At 38.8% G+C, this 24786-nt stretch overlaps 1 protein-coding gene across 3 annotated transcripts in view; it reads left to right on the top strand.

Moving 5' to 3' along the window:
• Nucleotides 1–24786, top strand: part of si:ch211-141e20.2 (nectin-1) — a 46600-nt gene that overhangs the window by 8608 nt on the left and 13206 nt on the right. For all 3 annotated transcript variants that reach the window (XR_010904998.1, XR_010904997.1, XM_067443390.1), the window contains exons 2-4: nt 19771–20112; nt 21027–21329; nt 23762–23867. Coding sequence is in view for 1 of the 3 variants with exons in the window: in XM_067443390.1 (XP_067299491.1) it covers nt 19771–20112; nt 21027–21329; nt 23762–23867 (751 nt within the window). In the remaining 2 variants the exon portion in view is untranslated. The remainder of the gene's footprint in view (nt 1–19770; nt 20113–21026; nt 21330–23761; nt 23868–24786) is intronic.

Raw genomic sequence — 24786 nt, 5'->3', positions numbered from 1 at the left:
TAATATAACAGCCAACACTCATTTGAAAATAAATATATATTTTTAACTTGGTATTGTTTGTTTATTTAAAGATGTAATGGCAAAATCAGTCTGGACCATTATGCTGAATGACAAATTTACTCTTTGGAACATTATTTCCCCCATATGTGGTGGACATTATATTTTGATAAAAGTTATTTGAAATGTTAAAATGCAAGTAAAGAGTCTACTTTAATATGTTTTCTATGTATATAAAATTACCTTTTTAAACTTAATTTGATGCGGAGACCAAAATTGTGATGTCTTTGACCCATATTGCTCATTGTATTTATTCACAAAATATAAAAAAGTATAAGCCTATGATAGGGGTAATTCCCAAAACAAAGTCATAATTTATTAATCCTCGTTTTGTTCCAAACCAAACCTGTATGTATTTTATTCTTTGAATAGTGAATGGTGAGTAAGACAATTATACATAAAATCTCCTGTTAGCCATCAAAAAGAGAGTCATAAAGGTTAGGAAAAAGGGAAAGTAGGCTAATTACTGACAATTTTAATTTCGAGGTGAACTATATATTTAATAATACACAGCAAATGTGCAAATTAAACAAAAATAAAGACAAGAATAGGGAATCTCAAAGTTACGTTTTACATACCGGTACTGTATTAAGGCCAGTTCTCACTGCCATATCAAGCCAAAAATATTTGGTTTTGTTAGGTAAGTGTGTTCATTTGGCTTTTAGACACTTTGTGTTAACTTTAACTACATTTGTTTTGTTTTTTATTTAAGTGCAATGAACATTAATTTTCTAAGTAAGTAAATAATTTCCTGAATAAGTAAATAATGTCCTAAATAATCCTTAGGCCTACCATTCTTTCAATTTATATTTTAGGCCTGTTTAAAAAAAAAAGTATAAAAAAAATATATTTTTTTTTAGCTGGATTTGAATAAATATATATAAATAATCAAATACTATTTTTATATTATTACTTTTTTTTAGAAATGGTGATTTTTTTTCTGTGAATTTGTGTTTTTGCAGATTTCCCATTCATTTCCTATGGCAAGTGGGAGTATTTTTTTTACAACCACTTAGCATGCTCGAATCATGCCCTCAATTTTTTGTGTGTGTTTACATACCTAATGTTAGAAAAGTCACCAAGTTTCATGTCATTCTGACGAAGATTTGATTTTTAATAATTCAAAATGTGGTTCATAGGTTCAGTTTTTCATGGGTGTGTGTGTGTATAAGTGTGCGTGTGTGCGTGTGTATGTGAGTGGATGTGTCAATATCACACTCCTGATGTTTTAGAGTGTCATCCCTATACTGCTGTGTACTTTTTTTCAGCATTGTGGCCGATTTGTAGATTGTACACACAAATATCCTGCAAATGTTTGTGTTTTTGCAGATTTCCCATTCATTTCCTATGGGGGTCATTTTTGACCGAAGAGCACAAGTGGAAGTAATTTTTTTATGACCACTTAGCATGCCCGAATAATGCCCTAATTTTTTTGTGTGTGTTTACATACCTAATGCTAGAAAAGTAACCATGTTTTATAATTTTCAGATGAAGCTGTGATTTTTAAAAATTCTAAATGTGGTTCATTGATTACATTTTTCATAGGTGTGTGTGTGTATAAGTGTGCGTGTGTGTGCGTGTGTGTGAGTGGATGTGTCAGTATCACACTCTTGATGTTTTAGAGTGTCACCCCTTTACTGCTGTGTACTTTTTTCAGCATTGTGGCCGATTTGTAGATTGTACACACAAATATTCAGAGAATTTTTGTATTTTTGCCGATTTCCCATTAATTTCCTATGGTCGGTCATTTATGACCGAAGACAATGAACGTTACTTTTTTTTTAATGACCAATTAGCATGCTCGAATCATGACCCCAATTTTTTTGTGTGTTTACATACCTAATGCTAAAAAAGTCACCAAGTTTCATATCATTCTGATGAAGCTGGGATTTTTAAAATTTTAAAACAGAAAATTTTTCGGTCAGAAATGACCGAAGAGCACCAGAGGGTTAAATGCATGGGCCTTGCCTGCGCGTGAAGCGGTTCAGGACACTTCGAAATGCAGATATTGCGATAATCTCCTTCTTAAAACCCTCCGTTCGAGGCTTGCTCTTTTTGAGAAGGAATCTTCCGGTTTCCCCGTCACATGCCCGAGGCGGCCTAGGCCTGGCTCTGATCTGCAGCCTGGGGTTCGGATGTTGAGCTTGAGGATGTCTAGTGTGACTGGACGGACTTTCTTTCTCTCCCTCCCTCTCCCTCCCCCACGAATCGCAATCTTCTAAGCTCAATAAAAGATTTCTGAGTGGTGCTAGCGCTCGCACAGTGAGAAGGAAGCTGCCATTTTTCAGTGATCTGCACAATGAGGTCTCCAGATCCTGGAAGCAGCCTTTCTTCATCCGCCTTACCAATGCGGAAGGCTGACTTTACCAACCTCGTTGGTTCTGTGGAGCGTGCACAGTAAATTTGAAATCCGGAAATCAACACCAATAGAGTTAATTTCAACACTTTAAAAGTGTATATATGGGAACCACCCGCAAAGTGTTAATTCAACACTTTTAAAAGTGTTGCCTCTCACAACACCCAACTCGGTGTTACAATAAACTCTAATAGAGTAAAATATTAACACCAATGCAGATAACAACAACACTCTTACAGAGTTAAGTGCAGCTTTGTAGAAAACACTGGCAGAGTTAAAATTCCACACTGTTCTGGTGTTGACCTAAGACTTCAGAAAAATGGAAATCAATCTACTCAACTAATATATATATATACATATATATATATATATATATATATATATATATATATATATATATATATATATATATATATATATATATATATATATATATACACATACATGCATACATATATACACACACACAGTTCTTTATTTACGATCAAGTCCATTTACATCACAGAAGGTTAACTTTTAAAATAAATGATGAAGGCATAATATATGCATTTCTTTCATAAGCTATTAAAGCTGCTTATAAGTGTGTAATACTTCAAGTCCTGCATGTCAGTGAATATATGTCCTGTGCCAGTGAAGTTGATTCAGTACCTTCAACTTTGCAACAGAACAGCAGTACTTGAGTCAACACAACATTCAGCAGATGAAAAAACAGTCGCAGGATATCTGTGGATCAGTTGTGTCCAGTTGCTAACAGTGCAGTTCAGTTGTGGTTTCATATGCAGAGCAGGAAAAGCTGTCTAGATCCAACTCTCTGGAATCCTGCTTCCCTAAACAACACAATACCAGACCAATTACAATTAATACTAGTTGTATTTTATAAATACAGTAAGTTTATGGTGCAAAAAGTTCAATCATCTTGGACTTTGGTGACTCAACCAATAAACTATTTTGGTTAGAATTGACTGATTTCCAAGTACATTAAAGGCTTACTTCATCCAAAAATGTTACTTCTGTTATTAAGTACTCACCCTCATGTTGTTCTTAACCCGTAAGACTTTTTTTCATCTTTTTTTCCATATTTTTAATAATATCTAAGAAATTTCTGTCCTTTCATTTACAGCCTATTCAGCCTCCACTTCCAAAGCCTAGAAAGGTACAAAGGAAATCATAAGTGATCTATGTGACTCCATGGGTTTAACCTCATTTTTATGAAACAAGTGCTTTATTTGCTCAAAAAATCTCAACTCCATTTATAAAATATATATATATATATATATATATATATATATATATTTTTTTTTTTTTTTTTTTTTTTTTTTTTTGCAAACATGGCATTTGCATAGTTTAATGAAAATGTATATTAAACCACTGGAGTTGCATGGAGTACTTTAATGATGTACCTTTATATATTTCTGTGGCTTGAAAGTGGTAGTTGCATGGACTGTCTATGATTCAAAATGCGCCGAGGCTTAATGAAGCGTTTTTTTTTACGCACAAAAACTATTCTCGTCACCTCGGAAAATTATTGTAGAGCCGCTGTAGTGAGATGGGCTCTGTAACGACATCTTTAGTGCCTTTATGGGTCTTGAGAGAGGAAATGATATAGGTGTCAATGAAGGCCTTTTTGAGCCATCAGATTTCAACACTAATATCTTCATCTGTGTCTGAAGATGAATGAGGTCTTAAGGGTGTCCAACGACATAAGGGTGAGTAAATGATGACAGAATTTTAATTTTTGGGTGAACTAACCCTTAAGAAATCTCACTTACTAGTCATCTGCTGGAATGATTTTTGTTCCCTTCTTCCTGACTTTGTGATGTTGGGGGCAGGTGATTTCCCAATCTGTTGAGTCTAAAATCAAACAGAAAATATATACCTGTCAAATCATGAAAACAATTAGTTTGACTCAATTCTATTAGCCAAATACCAACAAATGTGATATTTGTGGCCATGATTCTCTCATGTTATATGTTAAATCGTACCATCTCCAGACAGGTTCTAGTCTGTACAGCCTCCAAACACCAAGCCAGGTACCCTTTACTTGCTGCATCATAGAAATTCTCCTAAAAACACAAACAGCAAAAACAATACATTTAAACATGAAGGCATATCCAAACGTTAACCAAAAGTTAGTGATAATTAGCCTACATTTTGCATAAATATTTAGTCTGAAAGAATGACTTACCCATTCTAAAAGTATTGGTCCTCCAATAATAGTGACACTTTCAAGGGTATTGGTCTGCAGTTTGTGGAGTTGTTCTTCTGTTTTTCAGTCATATGGTAGGTGTGCTGGCAATGAGCAAAATATAGTTTGAGGATAAAGAAATACTTTAAACAGTCTTAAAGTATACACGTTTCATTAGTTTTAAACACAGACTCTAGTGCATCTATCCATTATAAAAGTGCATCTATCTATCAATCATAAAAGTGCATCTATCCATCATAAAAGTGCATCTATCATCATAAGTGCAGGCATCCATCATAAAAGTGCATCTATCATCATAAAAGTGCATCTATCATCATAAAAGTGCATCTATCATCATAAAAGTGCATCTATCATCATAAGTGCAGGCATCCATTATAAAAGTGCATCTATCATCATAAAAGTGCATCTATCATCATAAGTGCAGGCATCCATTATAAAAGTGCATCTATCATCATAAAAGTGCATCACCATAGACACTGACATTGATCTTTTTCTTTCTCACACTGTTGATCTCTAGTGTATAAGATCCAGCATCCATGGAGGGATGCATGCACTTTTTGCCTTAGTTGTCCTTTATTGTAAATAAATATTATTGATCAATAACTGTGCTTAAAGATATTTACCAATAATCTGCCAAGAAAAGCACTACAGTTTTCTATACCTTAAACATACCTTTTTGCTGCAGAACCGAAAGCATGGTCATCTGTCAGCCTTGGTTTCAGTCCAGGGGGGTGGTCAAAAATCAATGTTGATGCAGCTGATGAACATGATGCTTCTTAAGACAGAGACAGGTCAAAAGCAAATTAGGTCAACATTTTTAGAAGTTCAAAAAACAATCCTGCCTAAAACTTTGTCACTTGATTTCGCAAAAAAATAGCTTTCCTTTGTTAGTAATATGAGTCTTTGAATCTGGAATTCTACCCAATAAAAATCATACACAAAGATTAAGTAACGTTAGTGCAATAAGACTACAGTTCGGTGAATGAACTATAACGGGGAAGAGAAAGCATGTTAGAAACCCCCGTTTGATGCTGCTTCACCAGTGAGGCCAGTGATTTTTCCAAGACATAAATACATAATTATACAGCAATTATACAGATTATTATATGTGTAGAACACTTACTTTAGGTGTTTTCTCTGTTAAAAGCACACTCCGTGTCTCAACTGTGTCACAAGCCTAGTCTGTAAGAAAGGTTTAGGCGCGTTTTAAAAGCGTTAGATATCGTTAAACGACGTCATTAAAAAAACACGTTGCAAATTAGGCTAAACACTTATTTTACTTAGTTTCCCTTATAATCTGCAAGCGGCGTGCACCCGCCTCCTCGTCGTCAGTTCCATGTCACCACTCACGAGTCAAAGAAAATGCCGCATGTGAGAAAGGTTGTTTCGTTTAAGCGTGCAGAGCATTTAAATATTGCGTTAAATAAACATTTTATAAAATACATATTGTAAATGAGCTAAAACACTTACTTACGGCGTTTCCCTGTGAAAAAGCACCCGCCTGGTCTGCTCCGTCCGAATCACGTCAACGAAAATGCCTCTATGAGAGCTGTTTAACCGTACACATAACTAGTTATAAAACAATATAATGCTATAAAATGGATACGTAAATGAGATGGAACCATAGGATGAAACACGCAATATCAGCGTTTCCCCTCCTTGATGTTACGCATCGCGAGGCAAAGAAAATGGCGTCTGTGAGAAAAAGTTTGAGCTTGTTCCGCTGCCAAAATTTCCCGGATGTGACTATACTCTCTGTCAGTGTTATTGATATTTAACTCTGAATATGTTCACCAGCCAGAGAGTGCGGTTTACACTAGCAGTGTTAATTCAACACCAGAAAATTAACTCTTTACTCTAAGAGTCCTTAACACCAAGATTTTGACACTGGAGATTTTGCTGTGTGGTTATTCCGCCATTCCGGCGGTCGAGGATACACTAGCCTCTCATCTTTCACCTTCTTCAGCCTACACTTGAAAATGTCTCCCTATCCTCCCTTCTAAGCCGTGTAGGACCACTTCCGCTCTAATCGGTAAGTCCTACATCGCGGCTGGTCAGGCTGGCTTGGGCCTCCATATATGGCCATTCTCCAAGCCTACCAAGCGGATGTTCTAAAGGAGATTGACAAGGGAGGCGGTGTTACGGCCGAGGCTGTAAAGGAGCTCCGTATGGCCACATGGATTTGGCCTTACTGGCTATTGAGCACAAGCTACTGAGCACTTGGACGCTCAGTGGCTGTGGTTAAACCTAACTGAAATTACGAGAAGGTTTTCCTCCTCAACGTGCCAGTTTCTCAGGAGGGTTTATTCAGTGAGGCTGTCAACACTGTGGTTGACAAGTTCAGAGCAGCCAAGTCCTAGTCGGCGGCTTTCAGGCAGTTCATGCCTAGAAGAACGAGGGAGTCGTCTAGCACTTCCCCTCCCCTTCCCAGCCCAGAGACCGTCCTCCGTTCAAAAAGTATTTTCATACCGGAAGTAGGAGTGACCAGAGTCATCTAGGAGTGACCAGAGTCATCCCCCACCTGCCACGGTTTGGGGAGCTTGTGGTCGCCCCTTTCCACGCCAAAGACCTCATCAATACCTTCAGATGAAGCGGCCTGGCAGTAAGCCCTCTGCTCCAGCTCTGCCTAGTCGTTCCTGACCCTTCGGTCAGGAGGAAGAGTCGTGCCAGATGCTCAGGGCTGGGTCAGACCTCGCAAGGGTTTTTGCCCGCCCCCTCGGCCGCTCTCCGAGTCCAACCCCCCTCACACTCGCCACCCAGTGCGCCTCGAGCAGCGGGGTCGGCTCAACCTTGTGCGACTCCAACATTAGGGAAAGGAGACGCTTTAGGCTCTGCGGCTGGACGATCCTTCCACAGAGATCCAGCTCGGCACCCTAAATCAGGTATGCCCACTGCACTTCACTACTCCGCTTCCTCTTTTCTCACTTTGTTAAAGAGTGGAAACGTCTACCAGGAGTATCGCCCTGGGTGCTACGCACGATTCAGCTACACACTTCAGTTTTGCCGCAACCCCACTTGTTTCAGCGGGTCCTCCAAACTGTAGTAAACAGCGCCTCAGAGGCTTCTGTACTACAAGAGGAACTGTCTTGCCTCCTTCTCAAGGGAGCGATAGAAGTCGTCCCACCTACGGATTAGAGCGAGGATTTTTCAGCTGTTACTTCTTGGTTCTGAAGAAGGACGGCAGTCTACGGCCCATACTAGACCTTCTACTTCTGAACCTTTCCCTCCTCAGAGGGAGGTTCAAGATGTTAACGTTGAAGTCCATCATTGCTCAGGTTCGTGCAGGGGATTGGTTCGTGTCGATAGACCTGAAAGATGCATATTTTCATATTCAGGTCATCCAGCGACACAGGAAGCTCCTCAGGTTTGCCTTTGGAGGGAAGGTTTTCCAGAACAAGGTGCTCCCCTTTGGCCTTGCTTTGACGCCAAGGATGTTCAAAAAGTGTGTGGATGCTGCACTGGCCCTGCTGAGGCTCCAGGGTATCCGCATACTCAACTACCTGGACGACTGGCTCCTTCTGGCCCAGTCCAAGGAGCTGGGGAATGCTCACAGGGACTCTGTGCTTCGCCACGTCCGTTCCCTTGGCTTAAGGGTGAACACGACAAGAGTGTTCTCCTACCGTCCCAACAGACCACCTTTTTAGGGATCTGTCTGGATTCCCGTCAATGTGTCAATGAAGGCCCGTTGAGCTCCTGCCCGGATTTCCAGTATTTCAACATGTCTGGCCAGCTTCAAGCCCGGCAATCATGTTTCTGAAGGGACATGCCACAGGCTTTTAGGCCTCATGGCTGCATCCTCCCAGGTCCTTCCTCTGGGACTGCTTCATTCCATTGGTGGATGAAACGCGTAGGGGCCCGATCTTTGGTCTTCCTGGGCCTTCAGCATTTTCTCCCTTTCCTCACAGGACACTGTCATTGTCAGGATAGACAACATGGCGGTGGTGTCTTATGTGACTTGCCAAGGGGCAGAGGTGGGTAGAGTAGCCAAAATCTGTACTCAAGTAAAAGTAAAAGTACTTACGGAAATATTTACTCAAGTAAAAGTAAAAGTAACAATCGTAATAGTTACTTGAGTAAGAGTAAAAAAGTATTCGATGAAAAAACTACTCAAGTATTTAGTTACTAGTTACTTTCGATCTGATTGATAAGAAGCGAAAACCCTGAATTTCAGACTAGAGCTTTCACAGACCTCTATATATATACACATACGTGTGTGTGTGTGTTTAATGGTTAAACAGTGTAAATTAATGGTGTGCTGGGCTAACCAGAGCTCTGTTTAAAACATACTTTGTTCTTATGTTTTTATAAGTATATGCATTCTTTAGGTAGGCATAAAATACAATCCTGTTTTTATTTGTATGTATCACTTCAGACTGTTGTCTGTCTGGATGTGTGTATAAATGCAAGAGGTCGAATTAGGCTATCTATTTGTTTTGTTTTTACCCTGGTCTCATAGGGAAAAACATAGCTGTGGCAACGGTTTTGCAAACCATAAAATATGTACCAATACTTACATATCACGACAGTTTCAAAGTAAAATGTCCACTGGGTGGTGCTAAAAGCTTAGTTTTTTCCGGTACACATGTGCGTGAATCTGGCATTTGTTATGTTGGGTTTTTAACATACACCCACACTGGTTCAGACCTACCCGATATTGTTAACAAAAGCAAATGTGACAAATTGTATCCATGTAATTTTAGCTTGTGTTTTGAACTTGTCTTTTATCTCTTTTATCATGACCCCCTCACGGGGGTTCGTTCCCAAGTTTTTCACATTACAAATACAAATCTGTATCAGCTGAGCTATCGAGCAAGCTTAATAGGTAAGAAAAGACGAACATTCAAATTGTATTTGTTTACAAATCATGGACTATGGTTAAACAAAACAATAAAAAATGCTGTTTTTCTGCCTCTAGTGTTCATTATTATTGGAAACACTCGGACAGTGTGTGAAATAGTATTACAATAAGAGAAAAGTGCCCATAGTTACCAAATTACCATTAATAGTGTTCAAATATAAGCAACATTGTTACACTTACCACTAGCTACATGTTTTTTCAGGTTGGAGCTGCAATTCTTGTATGCTGAGATGTCAGTTTGTTTTGGTGCACACAGTATAGCATTATGAAACTATTCTTATTGACATCCAGGAGTAAAAACATGAACTAGAGGGAACGGGTGATCTGCCTCCCATAGCTCACACACACATCTTCCTGATCTTCCTCTGCTTTGGCCATCATCTGACTAAACGCGCGCTAATTATATGTGGGTGATGCGTACACCTCTCGCGAAGCAGCCTCTCCAACGTTTCGCGAGACTTGCGAAGTCATATTAACTTGTTTTAAAATATATAATTAATTATTACCATTGACAGTAGCGGAATAACGCCACCGAATGTAACGAAGTAAAAGTACAGTTTTTTTCACAAGAAATGTACTTGAGTAAAAGTACCCAGTTTTAAATATACTCTAAAAGTACAAGTTACCCAAAAAATTTACTCGAGTAAATGTAACGAAGAAGGGGGCTTACGGTCGCGCACCCTGGACAGGCATGCGAGCCGTCTCCTGTGAGCTCAGGGCAAATTCCTGTCCCTCGGGGCAGTCCGTCACCGGAGTTTTGAACCTCACGGCAGACTTCTTTTTGAGGTAGAAGCTCAGGTCAGGGGAATGGATGCTGAATCGTCTCACAGTAGCCCAAATTTGGGAGTGGTTTGGCAGAGCAGAGGTGGACCTCTTTGCCACGAAGGAGTTGTCCAAATGCCTGCTTTGGTTCTCTTTAAGCCCTCCTGCGCTGCTGGGAGTGGATGCGTTCGCTCACCCCTGGTCGAGGCTAAGGCTCTTTTCTATGTGTTCCCGCCCATCAAGTTGATTCCGGCAGTTCTGCACAGAGTGAGAGAGAGCTAGGCCAATCTTCTGCTGGTGGCATCATTCTGGCCAGACTGATTTTAGACGCGGTTCTCGGAGCTGATTCTTCTTCTGGACTCCCCTCCTTGGGAGACTCCAGTCAGAGAGGATCAGCTTTCACAGCTTCAGGGCAGGAGCTGGCATCCTCGTCCTGAGATTTGGAAGCTGTGGGTCTGGCCCATCAAAGGCGATCAGTCTTGAGTGCTGGTCTGCCTGCGGACGTTCAGGAGACCATTGCTAATGCCAGAGCCCCCTCTACGAGGAAGCTTTATTCTTCCAAGTGGAAGGTTTTTTTTTTTTGTTTGATTGCGTTTATTGCTCTCCTCATTTGTAAATCTCTTTGGATTAATGTAGATGTAGCTTTGGAGACATGAGTTTAGAATGTACTTTAAATTTCACGTTTACATTTGCTCCTTTACAAATGTAAAGTACATTCTAAACTCTCATATCTCTAAGACTACATTAATCCAGATACATTTGAAAACACTGTTTTCACTTAAAAATGTTTTCCAAAAGTTTTTCATCAACACTGAAATTATAGTTTTGAATCATATTAAATTCTGATCTGTCTTCAAGAGACACATTTTCATAGATTCTTAATAGCCATCATGTAATTCATGCAAGGAATATATTATCTTTCTTTCTGTTAGATGTGCCATCCTAATAATATATGAATATTATCTGTGTATTTTTATTTAATAAAGCATGACCGCACTTGTGGCTTCACTTTAGTTGTAGTTATAAGTTGTTTTACTACATTCATATACTATTTTTATACATTAAAAAATATTTTAAATATTTTACATTTTTATGTTTTAGCTTGTATATCTCTATCTATAACTGTCTGAGTAATTCTGAGTATTCAGTTGTAAACTCTCAAGTGTTGGCTTTCTAAATATATATTGGTTATGTGTATTCAGAATAACTTGTGAGCAGCTGTCTTTTTATGGGTATGTCTTAGTGGTGGGAAGTTCAGATCATTTTACTGACTCAGATCTTTGAATCTCGTTCAGCAAAATGAACAAATCTTTTTTCAAGTCATCTCATTCATTTCATTCAATTAAGCAGAATGTTACATTTGACCTTTTTCAACACATTTAGTACTTTTGGAATAAAAAAATACTATAATCTTATGCAGTCATGGCCAAACTTTGAGAAAGAAATTATGAATTAATTGCGCTTGCCTCACTTACCGATCCAAAACATTCTTTATTTAGTCACTTCACATTTAATCACGTCTCTTCCCTAGAAAGATTAGTAATGTTACACCACTTGTGACTTCTGGGTCTAGGCATTAGTTCTATCATCATGTCTGATCTGGGCCGTGACAGCCTTATATAATACATGCGTCTGGAAACAGAAAAGATTATTTCTCTCGAGTCTTTGAGTCATTCTTTCATCAAGTCCCAGCCCCATAAAGGCAAGACTATGCAGTCACCGGAAACAGAAGAGATTAGTTCATCTCTTGAGTCTTCTCGTTCAAGTCGATCTTCAGGTCTAACTCTGAGTGTCGTTCTTTTGTCACATGACTGCGCCGGTTTAGTGAATACCCCTGAATATCCCCCAACATTTCTAAAGAATGCTTTCAGCACCTTGTTGAATCAATGCCACGTAGAATTAAGGCAGTTCTGAAGGCGAAAGGGGGTCAAACACAGTATTAGTATGGTGTTCCTAATAATGCTTTAGGTGAGTGTAGATACTAGAAAGGAAATGGCATTTATAGCCATTAAGTAAACTTTCATAACTTTGAGAATCATCTTTATACAAAGTTTGGATTTTAAAAAATGGATTGGTAAATGAAAAAAAAACCATTGTCTATTCATGTCTTTTAATTTCCTCAATAATGGGGTTCAGGTGTCCTCTGTATAGTATAAGAGGCTATATCGCATATGACATAGGAATAAAAAAAGACCTCTCACAAAACCTTTTTTTCTTACCTTTTAGACTTACCGAGCGTTTCTTCACATTAACCACGGCCACACTAAATGTATGACCAATAACACAGTAGTTCTCAGACACCCGCAAGAAAGAAGTTCTACTCAGGCGATAGGTCGAGAACAAGCTGCGAGAACTCCCGAACCAGGGCTGCGAGAAGAAAATTACGTCATTTTGTCCTCGCAGTCCTGGGAGCGAGAACTTTTTTTCTCTGTTCTTGCGGAGTATGTTGCAGCCTTATCTCAGGTGAGTATCTGTTGCATGTTTAAGCAATGAGACCAGACACTTGTGAGGTTTAACTCGAGTGCTTAAATAGAGAGTGTGATGATGAAGGTGATTTGCTGGCAGGTGCGGGTGATGGTTGAGTGTGTGCAGGTGGTGAGCAAATTCTGGGAAGTGTAGTTCTGAGGGTGAGTGATCTGGTGACTGTGACAATTGGAAGTCTTTAAAGTATCTTTAACATTTTTTTTGTTTTTTCTAGGGGTGTCCATGGTTAACCGATTGACCGATTAACCGTTAAAAATTGCGTAACCGAGTGAAACATTTTGCTCGGTTAAGTGGCGTCAATGACGTGCCTTGAATTTAGTTGTAATATATGTTTGCACCCCTATAGACCGCCAGAGCGCTCCCAGACATACAGTATTGTTCAAAATAATAGCAGTACAATGTGACTAACCAGAATAATCAAGGTTTTTAGTATATTTTTTATTGCTACGTGGCAAACAAGTTACCAGTAGGTTCAGTAGATAGCAGTGTCTACCTTTGACTGTACAAACTCAAAACTATGTTGTACAAACATTTTTTTTTTCTGGGATTTAGCAATCCTGTGAATCACTAAACTAATATTTAGTTGTATGACCACAGTTTTTTAAAACTGCTTGACATCTGTGTGGCATGGAGTCAACCAACTTGTGGCACCTCTCAGCTGTTATTCCACTCCATGATTCTTTAACAACATTCCACAATTCATTCACATTTCTTGGTTTTGCTTCAGAAACAGCATTTTTGATATCACCCCACAAGTTCTCAATTGGATTAAGGTCTGGAGATTGGGCTGGCCACTCCATAACATTAATTTTGTTGGTTTGGAACCAAGACTTTGCCCGTTTACTAGTGTGTTTTGGGTCATTGTCTTGTTGAAACAACCGTTTCAAGGGCATGTCCTCTTCAGCATAGGGCAACATGACCTCTTCAAGTATTTTAACATATGCAAACTGATCCATGATCCCTGGTATGCGATAAATAGGCCCAACACCATAGTAGGAGAAACATGCCCATATCATGATGCTTGCACCTCCATGCTTCACTGTCTTCACTGTGTACTGTGGCTTGAATTCAGAGTTTGGGGGTCGTCTCACAAACTGCCTGTGGCCCTTGGACCCAAAAAGAGAAATTTTACTCTCATCAGTCCACAAAATGTTCCTCCATTTCTCTTTAGGCCAGTTGATGTGTTCTTTGGCAAATTGTAACCTATTCTGCACATGCCTTTTTTTAACAGAGGGACTTTGCGGGGGATTCTTGAAAATAGATTAGCTTCACACAGACGTCTTCTAACTGTCACAGTACTTACAGGTAACTCCAGACTGTCTTTGATCATCCTGGAGGTGATCATTGGCTGAGCCTTTTCCATTCTGGTTATTCTTCTATCCATTTTGATGGTTGTCTTCCGTTTTCTTCCACGTCTCTCTGGTTTTGCTCTCCATTTTAAGGCATTGGAGATCATTTTAGCTGAACAGCCTATCATTTTTTGCACCTCTTTATAGGTTTTCCCCTCTCTAATCAACTTTTTAATCAAAGTACGCTGTTCTTCTGAACAATGTCTTGAACGACCCATTTTCCTCAGCTTTCAAATGCATGTTGAACAAGTGTTGGCTTCATCCTTAAATAGGGGCCACCTAATTCACACCTGTTTCTTCACAAAATTGATGACCTCAGTGATTGAATGCCACACTGCTATTTTTTTGAACACACCCCTTTCAACTAATTCAACTAATTGCCCAATTGCACAGCCTTAAGAGCGTGCATATCATGAATGCTGGGTCTCATTTGTTTTCTGAGAATCTACTGAACCTACTGGTAACTTGTTTGCCACGTAGCAATAAAAAAATATACGAAAAACCTTGATTATTCTGGTTAGTCACATTGTACTGCTATTATTTTGAACAATACTGTATGTAGTATCCATAGGGTTAGGGTAGTATCCACAAGAAGAAGTCATGACCAGCTTTCTAAGCGGGCAAAGAAAGCGTGGGAGCACTTTAAAAATGAGAGTGACGGGGCGAAATGCAAGTATTGCAATGCAGTGCTTACCGCATTTTTCAGGCTATAAGTTGCTCCGGAGTATGAGTCGCATCAGTCAAAATATGCGTCATGAAGAGGAAAATAACATACGTCGCACTGGACTAAAAGTCGCATTAGGGCAGAAGCAGAGCGCGAGCCACGCGCGCTGTGCAAACCGGATCAGAAGAAAGAAAGTTTGAAGTGAGAAACTTGTGAATGACTAGAGAAAAGCAGACGTTACTTTAACTGTAATGAAGAAAACAAAAAAGCTAATCGCGGACTGAAAGCAAGATGGCCAGAGCTGAAATGTCTTTTAACAATTTAAAACGAAAAGAACCCCTATAGCACCCCTATAGACCGCCAGAGCGCTCCCAGACATACAGTATTGTTCAAAATAATAGCAGTACAATGTGACTAACCAGAATAATCAAGGTTTTTAGTATATTTTTTATTGCTACGTGGCAAACAAGTTACCAGTAGGTTCAGTAGATAGCAGTGTCTACCTTTGACTGTACAAACTCAAAACTATGTTGTACAAACATTTTTTTTTTCTGGGATTTAGCAATCCTGTGAATCACTAAACTAATATTTAGTTGTATGACCACAGTTTTTTAAAACTGCTTGACATCTGTGTGGCATGGAGTCAACCAACTTGTGGCACCTCTCAGCTGTTATTCCACTCCATGATTCTTTAACAACATTCCACAATTCATTCACATTTCTTGGTTTTGCTTCAGAAACAGCATTTTTGATATCACCCCACAAGTTCTCAATTGGATTAAGGTCTGGAGATTGGGCTGGCCACTCCATAACATTAATTTTGTTGGTTTGGAACCAAGACTTTGCCCGTTTACTAGTGTGTTTTGGGTCATTGTCTTGTTGAAACAACCGTTTCAAGGGCATGTCCTCTTCAGCATAGGGCAACATGACCTCTTCAAGTATTTTAACATATGCAAACTGATCCATGATCCCTGGTATGCGATAAATAGGCCCAACACCATAGTAGGAGAAACATGCCCATATCATGATGCTTGCACCTCCATGCTTCACTGTCTTCACTGTGTACTGTGGCTTGAATTCAGAGTTTGGGGGTCGTCTCACAAACTGCCTGTGGCCCTTGGACCCAAAAAGAGAAATTTTACTCTCATCAGTCCACAAAATGTTCCTCCATTTCTCTTTAGGCCAGTTGATGTGTTCTTTGGCAAATTGTAACCTATTCTGCACATGCCTTTTTTTTAACAGAGGGACTTTGCGGGGGATTCTTGAAAATAGATTAGCTTCACACAGACGTCTTCTAACTGTCACAGTACTTACAGGTAACTCCAGACTGTCTTTGATCATCCTGGAGGTGATCATTGGCTGAGCCTTTTCCATTCTGGTTATTCTTCTATCCATTTTGATGGTTGTCTTCCGTTTTCTTCCACGTCTCTCTGGTTTTGCTCTCCATTTTAAGGCATTGGAGATCATTTTAGCTGAACAGCCTATCATTTTTTGCACCTCTTTATAGGTTTTCCCCTCTCTAATCAACTTTTTAATCAAAGTACGCTGTTCTTCTGAACAATGTCTTGAACGACCCATTTTCCTCAGCTTTCAAATGCATGTTGAACAAGTGTTGGCTTCATCCTTAAATAGGGGCCACCTAATTCACACCTGTTTCTTCACAAAATTGATGACCTCAGTGATTGAATGCCACACTGCTATTTTTTTGAACACACCCCTTTCAACTAATTCAACTAATTGCCCAATTGCACAGCCTTAAGAGCGTGCATATCATGAATGCTGGGTCTCATTTGTTTTCTGAGAATCTACTGAACCTACTGGTAACTTGTTTGCCACGTAGCAATAAAAAAATATACGAAAAACCTTGATTATTCTGGTTAGTCACATTGTACTGCTATTATTTTGAACAATACTGTATGTAGTATCCATAGGGTTAGGGTAGTATCCACAAGAAGAAGTCATGACCAGCTTTCTAAGCGGGCAAAGAAAGCGTGGGAGCACTTTAAAAATGAGAGTGACGGGGCGAAATGCAAGTATTGCAATGCAGTGCTTACCGCATTTTTCAGGCTATAAGTTGCTCCGGAGTATGAGTCGCATCAGTCAAAATATGCGTCATGAAGAGGAAAATAACATACGTCGCACTGGACTAAAAGTCGCATTAGGGCAGAAGCAGAGCGCGAGCCACGCGCGCTGTGCAAACCGGATCAGAAGAAAGAAAGTTTGAAGTGAGAAACTTGTGAATGACTAGAGAAAAGCAGACGTTACTTTAACTGTAATGAAGAAAACAAAAAAGCTAATCGCGGACTGAAAGCAAGATGGCCAGAGCTGAAATGTCTTTTAACAATTTAAAACGAAAAGAAATAGGCTACTCTCTGATTATGTAATCCATGATGTGCATTTCTCTCTATAGGCGCGTTCACTACGGAGATGGTGGTCGTCAAATTAATAAACTAAAAATAACCCTGACGCACACTATGGTTAATCGAGTATTAACCGCTAAGGGCCTCGGTTAACGGTTAATGAAAAACTTGAAAACGTGCAGCCCTAGTTTTTTCAAACCACCACCAGAATACCTTTGGTAATATACTAAGCAAAAAAATTGGTAATATACTATTCCAAACAAAAAAAGAAGAACTGTCATGCATTCATTAATTTGTACATTAACAGCTGAATTGGCATAAGATGGTGCATTAAAAATAGTTGTCACTGAGAATACTTATTACTTTGAATAAGAATGAAATGGATTGATGTGTGTAATTTACATCAGTTTTAAGGTTTCCTAACATAGTTATGAATGGATTTGGATGAATCATTGTGATCTCTCTTTGCTTCACCGGCTTCTACTGCATCTGGAGGAATTGTGTATGGCAGTCACAGACCAAGACCTTAGAAATTAATCCCTAGATGGATGAAGGGCAGAAAATACATGTGGACCAGTGAGAAGTCCTGGCCTACCTGGGCTTGGTTCCAGAGGTCTGCTTCTTGCCCTCTAAGAGGTGTCTGGTAGTTGTCCTAGCATTTTATCTGGTGTCTTTGAACAAGTTGTTTGTGTTAGTCCACCAATGTCCAGTGAAAACGTAGCAAACATTTGCCCACTGTTACGGCCAGAAACTGGGCCCTGGAATGTGCTGTTGACCACACAGCATGGTATCCTTTGTCAGCCTATTATCATGAAGATTAATAATACTAAATTGTGAAATGAAACATTTGGAACTAGATGAAATACAATGAATAAAACAAGCACCAAATTTTTACAAAATCTTGCAACTTTATATAATTGATCTGAATAAATTAACTGTGAACAGATTCACTCCTATCCTATCCAATTCCTAGATACATTTTCTTAATATTCACAACTGAATGATGGCAATAACAACATTGTCAAAATTAAGTTTAATTGGCATTACTTTATTCTGTCATTACATGGCTTTTCCACCCACATCCCTTTGATATTGATATACATTCTACCTACCTATTATCAAAAATCCCTCTAGAAAACAAAATAAAACATTTTCTTACAAACATGAATTATTTTGACATACAGAATGAAATATAATTGTATCTGCGTACAGGTGAATTATAGTTACAATTAGCATCAAACTATACATGAGGATTTATAATTAAAGGAAGTGTATGTAAGATTATGGCCAAAACTGGTACTGCAGGAGTATCCCTTCTCCCCCTCCCCCTGACTCAAGGTTGTCAGATAGGCTGCAGGATCAGCAGGAATGTTTGTAGCTGAAGCTGTGGTAACTAGAGCAGAGCTGGCAACCCGGATGCCCAAACACTACTGACTTTGTGATTGGTCGATAGGTGGAGGGTGGAGCTTCAGGCCAAAACACAACATGTCAACATCAACTTCAGTTGAGGGCTGCAACAACAACTTTAAATGACAATATCCTGGCCAGACTACTGTTGTCAGTGATATAAGTATTTGAAATTAGCATGATTTCTTAATGTCTAGAGACATATCAGGGCCATTTTATGATTAATTGAAATAAATTTCTTACATACAGTTCCTTTAATACTAATCATTTACTCAAAATCACCATTACGTTTTTGTTATGAAAATCCAATTGTAATCATTTGGGCAAATATGCTTGTATAATTTTAGAATAAGCTATATTTACACCTGCTTAGCATTTCTCATATAAACATACTTTATTCTCCCAAATCACATAAGCTTCATGTTTCATGTGTAGTGCTGTCAAATCAATTAATTGCATCCGAAATAAGTGTTATAATAAGTGAATTAATATGTGAGTACTGTGTGTAATTCTGTATATAAATGCACACACACACACACATAAGAAAAAAATATATTTATATATAAAATATTTATATATAATATAGATTATATACATATATACAGTATATACATGCAAATATTTATTTAATAGATACATGAATGAGTGTGTATATATATTCTGGACGCGATTAATCAATTTGATAGCACTAGTAGAAAGTTTCTTTGGGTTAGTATGTATGGAACAGAACTCAGAAGTATAGTGTATGTAGCAAATGATCTTCCACTGAATCATGACAGCTATCACAGAAGGGAAAACAGCATTTTTCAACGATTGCATTTTTCAGTGAAAAAAGTAATGGAAAGGATGATTCTGTTTAAATAAATACTAACTGGATGATTTAAATATACTGTAACATTCACAAAGAGGTGCACATGCAAAGCCAGAATTTTGAAGAGAAAATGCGTAATTACCACTTATTTCGGGTGTAACAGAAATGTAATATAAAAAGTAGTTTAACGAATTACGAATTATGTTCCCAGGAAGTAATAAGTAAAGTAATAATATTATTTTTGAAAGTAGTGACGAGTAATGAGTAATTACTACTTTTTTTTACGTATAAGGATACCAACACTGATGCTAGCATGCATAGCATGCTCTAGCCTTTCACAGTAGCCTACCATTTTTCTACATTGTTTGTACTCGTACTCTATTCTATTCCATAGAATTATACTCCATCTCTACTCCTCCATGCTCTGTTTTAATTTAAGTATTATGTATTTTCCAGGTGTAAAGGTTATTGGTCATGATACAACAGTCGTAGATGGAGAAAACGCCTCTTTGGTGTGTCATTTGACTGAGACTGATGATAGTCTAACTCGTATTTTGTGGAAGAAAAAGACAAAAGAAAACCCTGAAGAGAAGATCTTCTTCGTCATTCGCAAAGATGGCTCAACTGAAGAGCCAAATGGGTTGCGAGACAGAGTACAATTCATTGGGAACATTGCAGAGAAAAATGGATCAGTTCAGCTGCTCAAAACGAGGCTTCTGGATGAGGGAATCTACACATGCATCTTCAACTTAATTTCTATTGGGCCATTAGCGACGGACATCAATGTCACAGTTTGTGGTATGATGGCTTGTTCGTTATTCTGTTACATAAGGCCTACATATATGCACATCTCTGTGTTTTCATTCCTTACTAATGATGAAACTCATGAATTTATTTAAAATATTTAATGCTTAGGTTAGACCTGGTACAGTTGGTACACTTTTTGCTTTTTCTGTTACCACAACAAAACTAGGGCCTAAAAAGAAGTGTTTTTTTTTTTCATATGACATTTTCTTTACTTGTCTACTAATGAATAATTATTAGCATCCATAAGTAGATCATATTTGCTACAATTCGCACATAAACACAGGAAGATTTTTTTTGTTCCAATGTACCCATGTCAGGTACATTGGAACAATACTGTTGAGACACCCATCCCTAATGCTGTAAAGATGCCTAACAATAAAATGTGATCTTACATCGTGCAACTAAACAATAGGATTCTAGGTACATTTGATACATTGTGTCTCAACTGTACCCTGATGACCTCCTCAAAGATTTCTTTAGATTGTACAATGACCTTCAATGACACAACAAAACAGAAACTATTCAATGTGGAAGGGGCGTGATGAAGTGAAAATTTACCTTGGAAAAAAACGTTTGCGAATATCTTCGAACTGGAGAAGTGCATGTACTTTAAATTTCCAACGATCAAAGAGGGCGCTAATATGCATGTGTGCAACAAATATCACAGATCAGACTTGCATGTTATTTAAGGTGTTTCAAATGTATCCCTGTACCAGCTGTACCCATTCTAACCTACACGACTTAAATGACTGTAATCCTGCAGAAATGGTTTGTGTTAAGCGAAGTTTATAAATGTGAAATGAGTAAATGCTTTTAATTATTATGAGAAGACTAAGAGCAGGCTACTTTAGTCACATTTATTGATGCATTTAATTAATTTGCTTTTTTTCCCACTTCAAATGCAGCTCGTCCTGCGGTTAACCTGAAAGGGGAGGTGCCTGTCGCTGATAATTTTGAGGCTACGTTGGCATCATGCTTTGCTTCTCATGCATTGCCTGCAGCAGAAGTGATGTGGAGATTAGGAGATCTGGAAAAGTCTCTGAGGACTGAAATCAACTATACAGTACACCCCAATAGGACCATTACTGTTGTGTCCTACCTACTTGGTGTCCCATTCAAACATTTAAACAAAAAGAAGGTCCAATGTGTGGTGAAACACCACACACTGAGAGAGGACCTTGTGCTGAACTATTCAATAAACATCCATTGTAAGCATCAACCAACAGCTTGATTACAAATGACTTACGTTCTTTTCATTTAAAATCCAAACTTTTTCCAAATGCAACGCTTTATGTGAAACAAAAACTTGTTTTTGAAGATGATTAATTGTTGTTGATTCTAAAGAATGAATCTTTGGTTAATACAGCTAAAAAAGATAGAAGATAAAGATAACCATAAAAAAAGTTGAGAGAACATATTTTTGCTCTCTTGAGCCCCTTTCACACCGCACGTCGGACCCGCAACATTCCCGGAACATTGCCGGGTCTCCTTCTGTGTGAAAGCAACCACGTCCCGACATTGATTACCGAATTCGACCCGGGTCGGGGACCTAGTAATATTGCGGTATTCGACCCGGGACGAGCGCTGTGTGAACAAAAGCCGAAACTAATGCCAGAAGAGCTCGTCGGTGTTTTAAACGCAGAGAGTGTTCGTATACAAAAGAAACTAAAATGAAACAAGCAGAAATGAGCGCAAACTGGACACAAGTCGAGACCACAGAGCTCCTTACTATCTGCGCTGAAGCTGAGATCGCTCGCCCGCCATTATACGTCACATCAGGATGTCACGTGTCAACTCGACCCCGGGACCGTTACGGGTTGTGTGTGAAAGCGCACATATTACGGTATTTCGCTGGCAGTGTGAATGGACCAAATCTAGCGGCCCGGGAACAAATGCTGGGTCGCATTATCCGTGTATTTGCCGGAATCGCAGTGTAAAAGGGGCTTTGGTGGCACAGAAACTGAAACTGAAGCAATGAAGCATTACATGAATTTACAATTCAGGGCATATTCAGAGTCTTCATTAGGCTGATGGATTCTGCAAGTTAATTTTGTGACGGCTTTGTCGCACTGGTTCAAACAAGGAAAACTCTAAAGCTGATGAATAATTCATTAAAATAATCACCTCTTAATCAGTTTGTGCTACAAACTGGAAGATCACAGAAAGACCACAGGAATCATCCCTGTTCCCAGGTCCGGCATGAGAGTCAGATGCTTTAACAAGGAGGCTAAAGGCTGCAACCTCTAAAGTCAGTCGCTAATTAAGATTCAGAGTAGTGAGGTTTACTCGCACAGCAACTAATAGCTGGCCTCTGTTACATATATAAACAGTTGGTGCCCCTCAGGAGCTAAGCACAAAGGTACCACAGCTCAGGCCGGGGATAAAATATTGTCCCCTCCACCTGAGACAGAGGGTCCCTCCTCTCCAATATCGCCCAGGGCAAGCTTTAAAGATATATATTATCTCAGAGAACCAAACTCTGTTTTGCCAACATGGCACTATCAGTAAGAGGCAAGACCCTTTTTAGCAAACTCTGCCTAGAACTCCTGGGAGCAGAGATACCGGGGGAGTTTCCATTCTGCCACTGGTATTTCTTGTCTGGACAGTAAATCTGCTTCAACATTCATTTGTCCAGGAATATAGACTGCTTTGAGTGACAGGATCTTGTCCTGAGACCAAATATAAATCTGCTGTGTTAGCTTGTTTAGGTGTCGCAAACAAAGATCACCCTGGTGATTTATGTAAAAGACTGTCACCATGACTACCCACAGTGGGATATAGCAACCTCTCAGCTGCTTGGATGGAATTCCCAGGCTTTGGGCTACAACTCAAACAGTCTTGTGCAAAAGGCCCATAGGGATTACCAAATGTAGCTGGTTTGGGCCGCTCGCATGTCTCTGTCAGTACGGCTCGGCTACTCCTCTGCGTTGTGTTGTTTGATGTAGTGAATAAAGACTGAAGTCGAATTGCTGGTTCAGAGGTTATCTTTATCTGCATGAGTTGAAAATATGCAGTAAATATGTTTCATTCAATGTTGTGCAAAGTTAAACTGCCTTCTCCTGTCAAAAATTTGAACATAGAAAAGATATCAGCAGACACGCTTCACAGGCCAACTTGCACACTTACATACAGTACAACGTGACACTGCATTCACTCGGTTAAACTTTCACATATGCAGGAAAACAGCTTTAAGAGGATGGATCACATACTTGTGAATACTCTTTTACATATTATCAAAACCGATCGTTTAATTTGTGATTATTTTCACTTATAACACTCTTTCTGAACCGGAGTGCACACAATACATACCTCGCTCCGCTCAGAACTCCCTCGGACTGAAGCGAGAGCGCGCAAGGCGCCAGTGATGTCACAACCACGATGAATGCAAAACTCATAAAAGTACATTTTCTTTTCTCACATACATATATAGCAGGACAATTAGGATTTTGTGTGAATTTAAAATAAAACACAATTTATAATTAATACCCATTACACAGACACCATGAGACCTAACATTTGTTGATATTGAAAGACCGTATGATCGTGACCTAGCCTGACTTTGCTAATTTCCAAAATTTCCAAATGTATTTAGAATAATTCACTATGTAATTATTTTTGCTATTTTTATTTATTTTTCAAGATCCTCCAGAATCAGTGGTTATAATCCCTGACAGTCCAACAAATGCAAAAGGATTCACGTGTGAAGTGGATAGTAACCCAGAGCCAACCAACTACACTTGGACTAGGTAATGAAAATGTGTATGTGAAAATGTGGGGGGTGGGGGGATGCAACTTGTGCTTAACGGAAGAGTTACTGAAAGTTACAACCAAAATCAGTACTCTGTTCTAAATAAACTTTTGAATGGAGAAGCTTAGATCATTTCAGTCAAACTTTGTTTGTGTACTAAAATAGAATAGAAAATTATCATAAAACACAAATAAACTATGATATCTGTAAGGTATTTTCATAAGTTTATTTTGACTTAACAAGAAAATCTGACCAATAATTATGAAAAAAAAATATCAATTATTAACTCAAAAGCATGATTTTTGACTCACCAAGTGACTCAATTAGTGACAGTTGTTATTCTCTAAGGCTTAAGCTCACCATTTTTAAACACTTGCACAAAGCTGACAAGTTGCTTTTGCATAAAGTGGTTAAACTGTCAGGTTCACGGGTTTTATGACATTATTACCATATTGGGACATATTTCTATGTGAAACAGCTTAGGGAGCAAGAAAAAAACATAGGAAAGGTTTTTTATTACTTTTTTTAGGGCAAGATTTTATACATGGGTGGGGGTTTTTTTGATCATGAAAAGTGAGCACTGCATATCGGAATGGAGGCGGATCTGAACTGCAACAAGGACATGTCATAAACATCAAGTGAGTCTTATTACAGGGAGAGCAAATTGTGGTATTTTGATTACAATGACATAAAAAATTTAAAAATTAAATGCATGGGTGAATCGTTCACAATATATGTGTCGCGCAGCATGTTGAGCTCTCTCAGCCACCGTATTTATGTGCAGTTGCTAGTTTACCATATGTTATCTAGTCTTGCATAGCCAGACCTTTAGACTGACGGCAGAAGGTCTGGACTGTATTGCAGTTTCCATTTGCCAAGGACTGCCCAATGGCCATCTGACTGACATGTAACATGAC

The sequence above is a fragment of the Pseudorasbora parva genome, chromosome 5 (genome assembly GCF_024679245.1).
Source record: "Pseudorasbora parva isolate DD20220531a chromosome 5, ASM2467924v1, whole genome shotgun sequence".
Taxonomy (NCBI): domain Eukaryota; kingdom Metazoa; phylum Chordata; class Actinopteri; order Cypriniformes; family Gobionidae; genus Pseudorasbora; species Pseudorasbora parva.
The sequence above is the reverse complement of the archived record's forward strand: the minus strand, read 5'-3'. Positions and strand labels throughout refer to the sequence as shown.